The sequence below is a fragment of the Pholcus phalangioides genome, unplaced genomic scaffold (genome assembly GCF_987345545.1).
Source record: "Pholcus phalangioides strain wild (caught in Gottingen) unplaced genomic scaffold, Ppha-v1.0 ptg000030l_1, whole genome shotgun sequence".
Classification (NCBI taxonomy): domain Eukaryota; kingdom Metazoa; phylum Arthropoda; class Arachnida; order Araneae; family Pholcidae; genus Pholcus; species Pholcus phalangioides.
In genome coordinates this window covers 3,612,615-3,625,045 of record NW_028301620.1, presented here as the reverse complement: position 1 = coordinate 3,625,045, position 12,431 = coordinate 3,612,615, and the positions used below count along the sequence as shown (strand labels likewise).

Genomic DNA, 12,431 nt, shown 5'->3' with positions numbered 1-12,431 from the left:
AAATTGCTCTTGCCGCATTTTACGGTTAAACCGTTCATTCTAGAGACATAGTTGCAGTTAGAAAAAATACCCAAATAACCTGTTGAACTCAGCTAATTGATTCATGTTGTAGACGGTTGTATAGTTATTAAATAACAAAAATACTTTTTGTACGGGAACCTTCTCCTGAAAAACCAAAAATTAGAAAGCCCTGTCTCTTCTGAGGCCGACAGAGAAAATATGAAAGCACAATTTTCACTAAGATATTTGAAATCAAAAGCAGAGAAAAGATGGGAAAGAACAAGAGAAACGAGGCAAAGATTCGTTGTCAATTAGTTTATGATATTATTTTCCAACTTTTCTACAATTTTTGAATTCACATAGTTCAGTGAATATTTCACTTAGAAATATAGAATTTCTTTTCTTGACCTCAGGAAAGAAAGGAAACAAAACTTTCTCATCTGGTTTTGAGGACACTGTGCCAGTATAAAAAGTTTTTTTGAATAACTAACTATAGATGGATAGAACCGCTCACAACCCCGGACTGATGCAAAGCACCTTACTTCCGTTACCTCAAAAAAGGCAGAGTTGTGTCGGAAAATAACTAACTAACTATACCACCCCTTGCAATATGAATGACGTATCTGAGTTGCACGCGTTATTTGGATATTTTTTTGTAATTGGAAGTATTATTCTAGGATTAATGATTTGAAAGTAGAATGAGGAAAGAAGAATTAAGTAATCACTCTGATTATTGTAACTCCAACGAACTTGAAACCGTGATTCACGTACTGATCTTTTGTCCAGTTTATAATCCATTTATGTACAAATATTTCTCCACACCTAATCATACAACCTCGTTTTATAAGAAAGGGAAGAATGTTAGCACTCCCCTTGTCAAGGACAGAATGGGCTTTGGGCCTACAACACATTTACGGTTAAGGCACAGTCGCTTACTTAGCGACCACTTAATCAATTTTTTTACGCCCGAGTGGCGCAGCGGTCATGCGCATCTTCCACTGTAAAGGTTTCCGTCGAGGTTCGTATCCAGCCAAAAGAACCTCAGAAACAAGTTATTTACCAACCTAACCTGTGGTGACCACCGATAGATGGCGCCTTCATTTCTCACCCAACTCCAGTGGTTGGAAATTTCCTTGTGGCTATATACGGACGGAGTTGGTGTGCGGTAAAGTAGTTACACTATCTCTTACATTGCCTTTATTAAAAAAAAAGTAAACAAAATCAAACTCGCTTATTTCATTTGTTGACTGGTATAATACCCTTTATATACATCTTTCTGAGGACTAAATCAATCCACTTGTTTTGTTGTTGTTTTTTTTTTTGCATTTATTTTTGCACTAACTTGTTGTGATATACATATATTTTATTATTGAAACTATATGGGAAATAGAAAGTTCATACATAATAACTAACTTCTGGTGGGTTCCGATGTATAATTATACATAAATTGTTTCTGCATTATTCTTGTCGTATGTATTTATTATTGTTTCCACCTATTGCAGACTCATTTTCGCTTAATTCAATAAAGAGTATGTCATGTTAATTAATGTTATAGAAAATAATATTTCAGTTCAGTTTGGCTGCATTCTTGGCTTGGCAGTGCCGCAGTTAATTTGCCATGATATGTGAGTGAGTGCTATCGATTCAGGACAGGGGATTGATGTTATTTACGTCGTTTTTCAAAAAGCATTTGAGGCAGTAGAGAGATTGTTACTACTGAGGAAGGTAGCTGGCATGGGTATTCCTGGTGAAATTGTAAGGATAATTCAAGTACTGCTATCAGAAAGTGTTTATCGGGATCACGTAGCGAGCGTCATGTCCGGAGAATGTCAGGTGCCAAGCGCAGTCGTCCAGGTTTTAGGCCTGGTCTTATTTACTTTGCCCACTCACGATATCACTCATGCTGGGTCACCCATTCCTCTACTGCAATACACTGATGACGTGAAGTTATTCTCTGCAATAGAAAAACTAAGGGTCTAAAACTTTCATGCCAACAACTTTCCCAGGAGTTGTCAACGTAAATTTCCTATTTCAGTATCAAAAAGTTGATCAATGTATTTTGACCGATCAGCTAAGTAACGAAACGTTGCAAGAATTAGATACATGCGTGGATTTAGGTATTGTCATGAGCCGTATCCTTTATTTTACTGAAAATTATTTTGGCATAGTTTGCAAAGCTAATAGAATTCTATTCATGTTATGTACGGTATACCGCAAATGTGATGCACATACGTCTACATATGCTTTCTGTGTCTACGTTCGCCCGACTCTGGAATGAGTATCGTCCATGAGTATGGAGCTTTTATAAAAAAAAACTTAAGGACATAAAGTTCCTCGAAAGGCCACAGAGGTTCTTGGGGGTTTGCACTCTCTGGAATGGCGTAGAATCGCTGCAGATCTGCTATTGGTTTATCTACCATCGGGAGTAAATTTCTTCGTGATCATAAACAGGCGAGCCAACCTACTTTGGCATCACTTCCAAAAAGAGTATCAACGGCCAGAAGATATTGTTTTTTCCACTGGTACAGATGCCGTGTTGCGAGAATATGGAACAGTCTATTGCTATCAGAACAATACATGCACCTCCTACGCAACATTTGCTTTCGCTTTTGAAGATTTCAATCTGGCTTCATATGCGAGGTGCTTTCCCTTCTGACTATTTTTATTGTTTTGTTATTATCATTACTATTAAATGATAAATATAATTTTTATTCGTATTTAATATTACTTTTACAGTGAAAGTGAATTTCATGCTGAGGTGAATTTCTGTGGCTGTCATAAATACAATATAAATTTAAAAAAAAATTGATTGGTTTAATATCTATGGTCTAATCTATTGAAAATTTAATATTCAGTTCAATGCACATCGAATCATCCACTCTTGTTGCCATCACAAAAAACCTTTTTTTTGCCTTCGAGTGAAGAATATAATTTTCTTGGAAGTGTATGGTGTTAATAAATTTTAATAATGGCAATTCGCATATTAAATTCAGGAGGCGTATTCCATTATTTGGAAAATGGAATTTCCATCACATTTAGTCAAACTAATTAAAATTATTAATCCGTAAATTCGTAGGCAACCCTCGCTCCTTGCTGAGTCCAGGTGACAGACTTGGAATTAATTGAAAACCAGGTAATGCTGGTGCTCTTGAAACTGCGTTAAGCGTTGATTAAATTCGATATCCTTTTGAAGTTTACTCAAAATCACGTACCTGAAATCAATCTAACGCTACACGAGGGCATCCTTATATCGCATGTTCTAGATGAGAATAAAAAACTTAATCGAATTTAAAACTATACGCGCGCGTGTGTGTGTGTGCGTGCGCACGCGTGAAATCCATGTTGCTCACTAATTTAAGATAAGAAATTCAGTTTTCATTAGAACCACTGCAATTGATATTCAAAATGAATTATATATTTTCCACTTATTATAGATACAGTAAAACTTGATCGATGTGAAAGTTTCGATATTCGAGCTCCCTTTCAGTTTTTAATTTGACATTAAAAGTTTCTTGTTTAATTCGAACTTTTTTTCGAATGTTTTAGATAATTCGAAGTTGCAGAACCAAAAAAAATCATAATTTTTGTATTAGCTAATTCACTTTGAGAAAGTTCTACAAGAAGAAAGACTTTGCTTAGAATTGTAACGGATGGTCAGGGACTGTTTTCGTAATTCAGACTTTGAGCATGGTAGATAAATTCTGCAGTTAGTCAACTGCCTAGATGTGGAGATCTTGTCTACGGTAAGTGACATTGTTTTCGATCCTCCCGCATCGGATCCGTTCTCGAAACTCAAGGAGAGACTTCTCGCTGTGTATAAACATTCAGCCGCGAAAGAGGTCAAGATATTGTTAGAAGACCTATCCCTAGGTGATCAGAAGCCTAGTACGTTGCTACGTAAAATGCGTGAGCTTTCGATAGGGCGAATTAGCGATGAGACTTTCCTCAAAAATTTGTGGCTTCAACGGGTACCAAAGAGTATACAAACGGTGTTAGCAGCTAGCAGTGAAGAACTGGACAAGCTAGCCGAGTTAGCTGATCGAGTAGCTGAGCTCACCGAACCCAATTACGGTCATGTAGCAGAAGCTTCGTCTTGCTCGGAAATAAGAGACCTTAAACTGCAAATCTCGGAGCTGACTAAAAGAGTTGAGCAGTTGGGCAAATACCCGAGGAATAGCCGGAACCGCTATCGAAACTCCAGTCGAGACCGACGTTATTCTGGTTCTAGGAATCGCTCGCGATATCGAGACTCCGATGAAAACCCTAAAGTGTGTTATTATCATAGCAGGTTCGGAGATAAAGCTTCCAGATGCAAGTCCCCCTGCGCTTACAACGCTCAAAATATTCAGGGAAACGGTCCAAGCCCCCCGCAGTAACGGCATGCGGTGGCGGCGATAGCAGTCTTCATCATAGCCGTTTGTTCATTATGGAAAGGAAAAGCGGCATGAAGTTTTTAATTGACTCTGGAGCTGATATATCAATTTTACCTTACAAAGGCAACGGCAAACCGACAACTTTTGAGCTTTTCGCTGCAAATAGTTCCCGTATATCTACCTACGGTTTGAAACTCCTGGAATTGGACTTGAACTTACGGCGGAATTACAAATGGCATTTCACCCTCGCTGACGTTGAGAGACCAATTATCGGATCGGATTTCCTTGCTCACTACGGACTCATCGTCGATATTAAAAACAAGCGACTTATAGATCCGCTCACTTCTCTCACGTGTAAAGGTTTTACTCACAATGGACCTTCGACAACGATTAAAACAATCTCAAGGAACAGTGCTATAACTGAAATTTTGAAGGAATTTCCCGAATTAACGAGACCTCGTCCGTTTTCGAAGAAAGCCTCCCATAATACCTTGCACTACATAGAAACTAAAGGTCCTCCTGTTTTCGCAAAGCCACGCAGATTGCATCCAGCTCAACTCAAGATTGCCAAGACCGAATTCCAGATGATGTTGGACCAAGGTATATGTCGTCCATCGAAATCAAACTGGGCTTCCCCGTTGCACATGGTTTCAAAAGGACCGAATGAGTGGAGACCAACTGGTGATTATCGAAGTCTGAATCGAATTACTGTGCCGGATAACTACCCAGTGCCACATATACAGGACTTTGCGCAGAATCTGCATGGATGTAAAGTTTTCTCTAAAATAGATCTGGTCAAAGCATTTCATCATATTCCTGTAAATCCCGACGACATTCCCAAGACAGCAATCATAACTCCCTTTGGATTGTTTGAATTCGTAGTCATGCCGTTCGGACTCTCAAACGCTTCATCCACGAGGTGCTACGCAATCTCGACTTCTGTTTCTCGTATCTTGATGACGTGCTCATCGCCAGCCATGACGCAGAACAACATCACAAGCACCTTAGAGAAGTGTTTGAAAGACTCGATAAGTACGGACTGACAATCAACACATCTAAATGCGTGTTCAATGTACCGGAAATTTCCTTCCTGGGCTATTTGGTCAATGAACACGGCTCGAAGCCTCTTCCAGACAGAGTTCGTGCAATCCAAGAATTTCCTCTTCCAGAAAACATCAAGCAGCTTCGAAGATTTCTAGGAACTTTGAACTTTTACAGGCGATTTCTACCATCTACAGCAGCTGTGCAAGCACCACTTCATTCCTTCTTGTCCAGCACCAAGAAGAATGACAAGACGTCAATTCCTTGGACTCTTGAGACCAGACAAGCATTCGAAAAATGCAAAACTCAGCTCGCTAATGCCACTCTTTTGCACCATCCTTCAGCATCATCACCATTAGTTTTACATGTGGACGCCAGTGATTTTGCTATAGGTGCCGCCTTGCATCAAGTATCTAACGATAATCAGCTACAACCACTTGCATTCTTCTCGAAGAAGCTTTCAAGCGCACAAAGAAGTTATTCTGCTTACGATAGAGAATTACTTGCAGCTTATTCTGCTGTCAAGCACTTCAGGTATATGCTAGAAGCAAGACAATTCTGTATTTGTAGTGACCATAAGCCGTTGGTGTATGCGTTCAGGCAGAAACCAGAAAAGTGCTCACCACGCCAGCTACGACAGTTGAACTTTATCAGCCAATTCACAACAGAAATTCTCCATATAAAAGGTGTCGACAATATTCCAGCTGATACTCTTTCTAGAATATCGGCCATTTCTGTACCCACACCTTTAGATTATGTGCAACTCGCAGCTGACCAAGAGAATGACAACGATCTCAAAACCATCTTAAATTCTAGTGAATCATCTTTACAACTGAAGAAACTCAGCCTTCCTGACGCAACAGCCGAAATTTGGTGTGATGTGTCAAACGGTAAAATAAGGCCTTTTGTACCAATTTCTCAACGACGACGAGCGTTTGAATCATTGCATTGCTTATCACATCCTGGCATCCGAGCAACATCAAAACTGCTGAGCGACAGATTTGTTTGGCCTTCAATTAGATCTGACTGTCGTGAGTGGACTAGAGCATGTATTCCATGCCAACGCTCTAAAGTTCACCGACACACTCGATCCGCGCTGGCTGAATTCAAGGTACCTACCAACCGATTTCAGCATATCAATCTTGACATAGTTGGTCCATTACCATTATGCCAAGGTTCTCGGTACCTCCTAACGATGATAGACAGATTCTCCAGGTGGATCGAAGCCTCTCCAATGCCAGACCAAACTGCCGAAACAGTCGCCAAAACATTAATTGCCACTTGGTTTTCAAGATTCGGCATACCGCACAGGATCACCACCGACCAGGGCAGGCAGTTCGAGAGCCAGCTTTTCCAAAGCTTGAGCAGATATCTAGGATTCCAACATCATAAAACGACTGCTTATCATCCACAAGCAAATGGGCTGATCGAGAGACAACACCGATCGCTGAAAACTGCCCTGAGATGCCGTATTCAATCGAATCCTGCTTGGGTTGATGCTCTTCCATTCGCACTACTCGGTCTAAGAGCAGCAGTGAAAGAAGACCTGGGATGCTCTTCCGCAGAAATCCTCTACGGAACTCCATTACAGTTTCCCGGCGAGTATTTTTCCAAAACACCAGACATTATACAATCCGATTTTGTCCATCAAATCCAAAAGCTAATGCGTTCAATGAAGCCGGTGCCTACAACAACTCACGGATACACGCCGACGTATATTCCTAGTGATCTGCAATCCGCGTCGCATGTCTTCGTACGCAACGACGCACCACATCCTGCCTTACAACCAACATATCAAGGCCCGTTTCCTGTCAAAGATCGCAGAGAAAATTTTTTCGACATTGGCATCAATGGGGCAAGCAAGAGGATCTCCATTGATCGTTTGATTCCAGCTTTCCTTGGAGATAGCTTTAGGGTACCTTCAGAAGTGCCCATTCAGCCATCCAGTACAGCGTTGCCAGCACAAGCAGTACCAGCAACTGTGACTCGCTCCGGTCGTCACGTCCACTTCCCCGACAGATATTCGACCACAAATTTCGTTGACACTAGGGGGGGAGTGTGTAGTGACCGATCATAAACGATACTCTGTGACGTCACGATGTCACGTTTTCTCGTTGTAGCGCTTTTCGCCTGGTGATGGATGGTAACCTAGCAACGGATGGCCAGAGAGTTTTTTGGAACGTTTTAATCAGTTGATTGTATTTCGTCATAGAGTATGGATGTCGCGTATAACTTGTCCGTGTGTGTGTGTGTAAATAAAATGTTCATGTCTTTAAGAATGAAATTTACATCTTCTCATTGCCGTCGCCTTTACTATGATTAAGTTGCAATTTGTAGTCATTTTACGGATCTAGAATAGATTAATTGGATAACTCAAACTTTTTCCAGCGACATTGGACTTAATTAACCAAGTTCGACTGTAGTTAGCCAATGAAAACTGAGCAGGCTTAGACTGTTTGCAAGCATTACAAAACATTCCGTGACTTATACAGTATATAGAGAAATCCCTCTCCACTTGATACCTTGAAAGACTGGTTATACTCGTGGCCCGAGTGGCGTGGTGGTAAGATGCTTGTCCACCACCGTGAAAGTTTCTGTTACACCTACAGTTCCTATGTTCAAGCCTGAGGAAGAATATAGATAAGAAATTTTACCTAACGAGCTTGAGGCGACCACCGATATACTGTACAGCGCCTTCATTTCCAGCCCATCTCATTAATGGCAGTAAGTTTCAATATAGTGATATGGTGTTTATTGAAGATTATGTTTGGGAGGTCATAATTTTAGAAACAAAATGCATCTCTGTCGACAAACGAGTGAGCGAGGTTCAAGACCTCGTGGAGGCAGAAATGAATTTTCTTCCTAAAATCATCATTTCCAAAATATGACCAGTATTTCGAGACAACCTTGTGATGCCGTGACTTAACGCTGCATTTCAGGTTAGTAGCGATACTTCAACGAAAGACAATAAGGTCGCTTATTGACTTCATTGAGGTATATTTACGGAATAAAAATAATCCACTACTTACACTACTCAACAGTACAACGACCTCGTAATCATTCCTCTAGGGAATTTCTAACGAATACGTACATGCCGGAACGTTTTGTGTGTGGTTGTGTTGTGTTGCTTAGCCGTAATGCGTTTAGATTGTCAGAATTATGCTTGTTTCGCGTCGTATAGTTAACTGAACAATTAACCTACATCAGCTCAAATCATGATGAACTCAACCGCTATTTTGATGATAACTCAAGGCTTTTTTTTTTTTTTTTTTTTTTGCGATATGTGTATATATTTGTTTTATTTCTGGGAATACAACTCGACAGAAATTCATATGTTTTGCTTCTGGCTCGTGCGTGAATCTTATACCGGTGAGTAAATAATCGTCGTTGGACGACATCCAGAAACATCGAAGAAAATATTCAGTCAAGAGAGATAGCAATTGTCATATGCGTAAACAACAATGATTCTTACACATATAAGTAGTATTTATTTTCTCGCATGACCTGCTTTTTTATATTTCCATTTTCTTTTTTTTTTCTGAACATGATAAACTTATCTATCTGTGCCAGCTGGAGATACATTCATTAAAAATGGCGCCCAGGGGGGAGACACTTATACCTTTAAATATTACTCTTCAAATATTTTCAATGCCAGTTTTCAATGCCAGGACACACAATTGAGGTTATCGCGAGGACCTAGTTTCGAACCCTACCGTCGCCACAGTGGTGGTCGGCTGAAGTTAGTTTGCTGTGGTTTCGTGATTTCAAGGCGCGAATGCGAGCCGATCTTCCCGGTAAACATACTCGCCACAGAGAGCAAAAGGCTTACAATGGTACAATTATTCAAGCATTGCACTTTACTCATAGTTAGAAAAACCGATGACATATGGCAGCACTCGTAACAAGCATTACATAGAAACAAACTTCATGTTAGGTTCACAACACGTACACGCACATTCCGGCATGCACCAGTTCGTTAGAAATTCCATAGAAGAATGTGTACGAAGTGCATGTACCGTTGAGTAGTAGTATAACCACGGGATATCGATTTAAAAGCGGTCTAAAATGTTGCAAGGTACAGCATTGGCTCTTGTATTTTGGAGCATGTCATGTGGTACCTTGAAACAGGGTAAAATTTCAAACACAAAAACATACAATTACGTAAAAATAATATAATATTATTTATTTTTAATTATTTATTTTTATTATTAGGTTTTTTAACAACTGCCTGTAGCGAAGATATATTTTTGGAAAGAGAGAAAATTCAACTGCCTCTACTGGGAATCGAACCCAGGTCCTTCCACTTTCCGGGTGAACGCACTAGACTACAGAGGTACCGAACTTCTCAATCTTTCCTTGGAGCTCGTGTACAATGAGAGGGACGGTACATGGACGGCCGGATCAGACTCGGGACAAGCTCACAACTGCTGACCCTGCCACCAGATGGCGACTTATACAATATACTTATACACCCTTTCAGTGTACACGAGCTCCAAGGAAAGATTGAGCGATTCTGTGCCTCTGTAGTCTAGAGCAGTGGTTCTCAACCTTTTTTTGTCCATGGCCCCTTTTCAACAATTTCTCATGCCTGTGGCCCCCTTGCGAACATGAATAATTTTCTACTCCCCTTTCTTTCTCTCTCTCTCCCCCCCCCCCGTGTTCCCATTACAAGATAATTATTCAAAAATTTTCTGAAGTCTAAATATTTTTGAATTTAGTTTGATTAATTTTTAATTTATGAAAATAACGAAAAAGCAAAATAAACATAATAGAATACAGTAAAAATAGAATAAATCCCTCGGGGGGGGGGGGGGTCACAAAGTGTCTGTATCATCGTAATGTTACTTTTTGTGAAGTTTATTGTTTTGTGTTTTTCTCAGTTTCATTTGTATGTTTTATGAGTTGCGTCAGTCCAATTGAAAAAAAAAAATATTTTTAATCAATGTAAACACATCAAGTTACAGTACTGGATGAAATTTTTATTATTTCCATATTAGTTTTTTCATGTAAAAGATTATGGTTTCATTGAGAAATGTCAGGCAACTCTAATTTTAACAAATACCTTTATAATGGGAAAAATATCGTTTTAACGAAAACTTTTCTAATCCCTCGGATAGGTTTACATAGGAACAATATAAAAATCTGGAATTCCATTGTAACGAAATTTCGTTATTACGAAGTGATTTCTCGGGTCTCTTGGAGTTCCGGTCTAATGGGGGTTTGACCAAAGCGTATTAATAAAGGGTCTTTAATATGCTTTGGGTTTGACTATATTTCCCCAAACACAATCTGACATTTTTGCAGTAAAGTAATTGAACTTCGGCAATTTGATCTGAAAACAGTCCTTTTTATAATGATTATGTCCTTTTTACTTTTATAAATTTAGGAAGGAAACAAAAGGAAGAAAGGGTGGGGAGAAAAAGAAAAATGGCCAAGACGGGCTCGGTTGTGCGTAAATGCCTTGAAATTCCACTTGTGCACAAGGGGATTCGTGCCTCACTCTCAGTTTTATGACAAAATTTCACATTTATGAGACATATGACTACGGGCACAAGATTAATCTCTATATAAATAGCTCTTTCAATATTAAAATATTTCATTTATACGAAGCGTAATTTCAATTATTTGACATTTTCATTTTGATTCGAACTCCAAATCTTTGGCATTTAGACATCATTTCCAACTATCAAATCCAAGCAGTTTTTGCAGATTGTGGAAACGTGTCGCTGAATTGGTTTTGCATGCGTGTTATCAACACTAAAAACCATAAATTTTAGGTTGACAGATACAAAGAGACGCATTGAGCGGGTTATGGACATTTCAAAGTGAAGACTTACGTGAGAATTTATTGCATTTTTTTTAGAAATCAGCAGATACAGTGAGTCTCTATGGGCATGGGCCCCACGAAAGATTCCCTGATGCAGGAGGTAGGGGCTATGGAGGGAGCAATAGGTAGGAGGCGCAAAATATAAGTCCCACACGGGTACAGATTTTGTCTCGAGCCGCCCAGATAGCTTACATTCTTGTTTCTGGTATTACGATCAGATGCCTTGTCTATTTTCTCAACGTTTCCGTTGTCGAGGTACAGTATAACTCAAAAGCGTGATGTCGTGAATTTTTACTGTGTTAAATTTTGTTGTCTTAAGTAAAGTCTACGCTGCCGCCCCTTACAACCTGCTGCCCTGGTGCGCCGCACCCCTCGCACCCTCACTTAAACTGCCCGTCCCAATACATTATCACAGCAATGTAGTTTTAAAAAATTAAATTTCGCGGGTATTTTTCCTCATGTATGATTTGGTCTCTTGGAGTTCGTTATAACTGAATTCGACTTTATTTCTTTTCAGCAGAGACAATGGATTGGCACCCCCCCCCCCCAAAAAAAAAATTCATAAGAAATACCCCAGAGCAATCATTCTCTATTCGATTTTTAAATATATATTCCCCATCAGCCACTCGGTGCTGGCTGAAGATAGCTTTGTGCTAAGCTAGATGACTATCCGTCTGTAATTGCATGAAAACGATGGGTTATTTTACAATTTAGCTTTCATTTTTCACCCATCTACTTCTTGGATTACATTTACTACCAGCACTCAAAAGAATGTCAATGAATTATCAACAAATCTTCGTCTGTTTTCTTTGTGGCAACCCTCTTTGAATGAAAAGTGTGAACACACAATTTTCTGTCTTTACAGTTACTCCATTTTGCTTAAACCTCTTCTATAGTTTGTGTCAGGGCCTCCTACTGTCACCCCCAAGTCGTAAAACCACCGAGATTACATGAACCACTTTTTTTATTTCGTTCCTCATGTTAATGTTACTTGGATGGGGAAAAGTTACGAAAAAGATATTCTATGCATTTTGTTTGAAATTAAATTTTTTTGAGTGACTAAAAAAAATTTAATGTCGCAAATTTCTTCGTGGCCCCCGTATCAGTAGCCATGGCTCCCCTTTTGCAAGATTTTCATCCGTGGCCCCCTGGAATATCCTAGGGCCCCCCTGGGGCCATATGGCCCCCGG

General features: G+C 39.7%; 1 protein-coding gene and 1 non-coding gene across 2 annotated transcripts; both read left to right on the top strand.

Annotated features, from left to right (window-relative positions):
• The first annotated feature begins 838 nt into the window (after window positions 1–838).
• LOC149067455 (U6atac minor spliceosomal RNA) lies at window positions 839–963 on the top strand. The gene has a single exon (XR_016195363.1). It is a non-coding gene; the product is annotated as a U6atac minor spliceosomal RNA (small nuclear RNA).
• A 2,939-nt stretch (window positions 964–3,902) lies between these two features.
• On the top strand, window positions 3,903–4,376 carry LOC149067454 (uncharacterized). Its single transcript, XM_089252610.1, has one exon. The coding sequence runs from the start codon at window positions 3,903–3,905 to the stop codon at window positions 4,374–4,376; it is 474 nt and encodes a 157-aa protein (XP_089108736.1).
• Window positions 4,377–12,431: the final 8,055 nt, after the last annotated feature.

Coding starts and splice junctions, on each gene's coding strand:
- LOC149067454 (XM_089252610.1), top strand. CDS start 3,903: ATGCGTGAGCTTTCGATAGGGCGAATTAGCGATGAGACTTTCCTCAAA.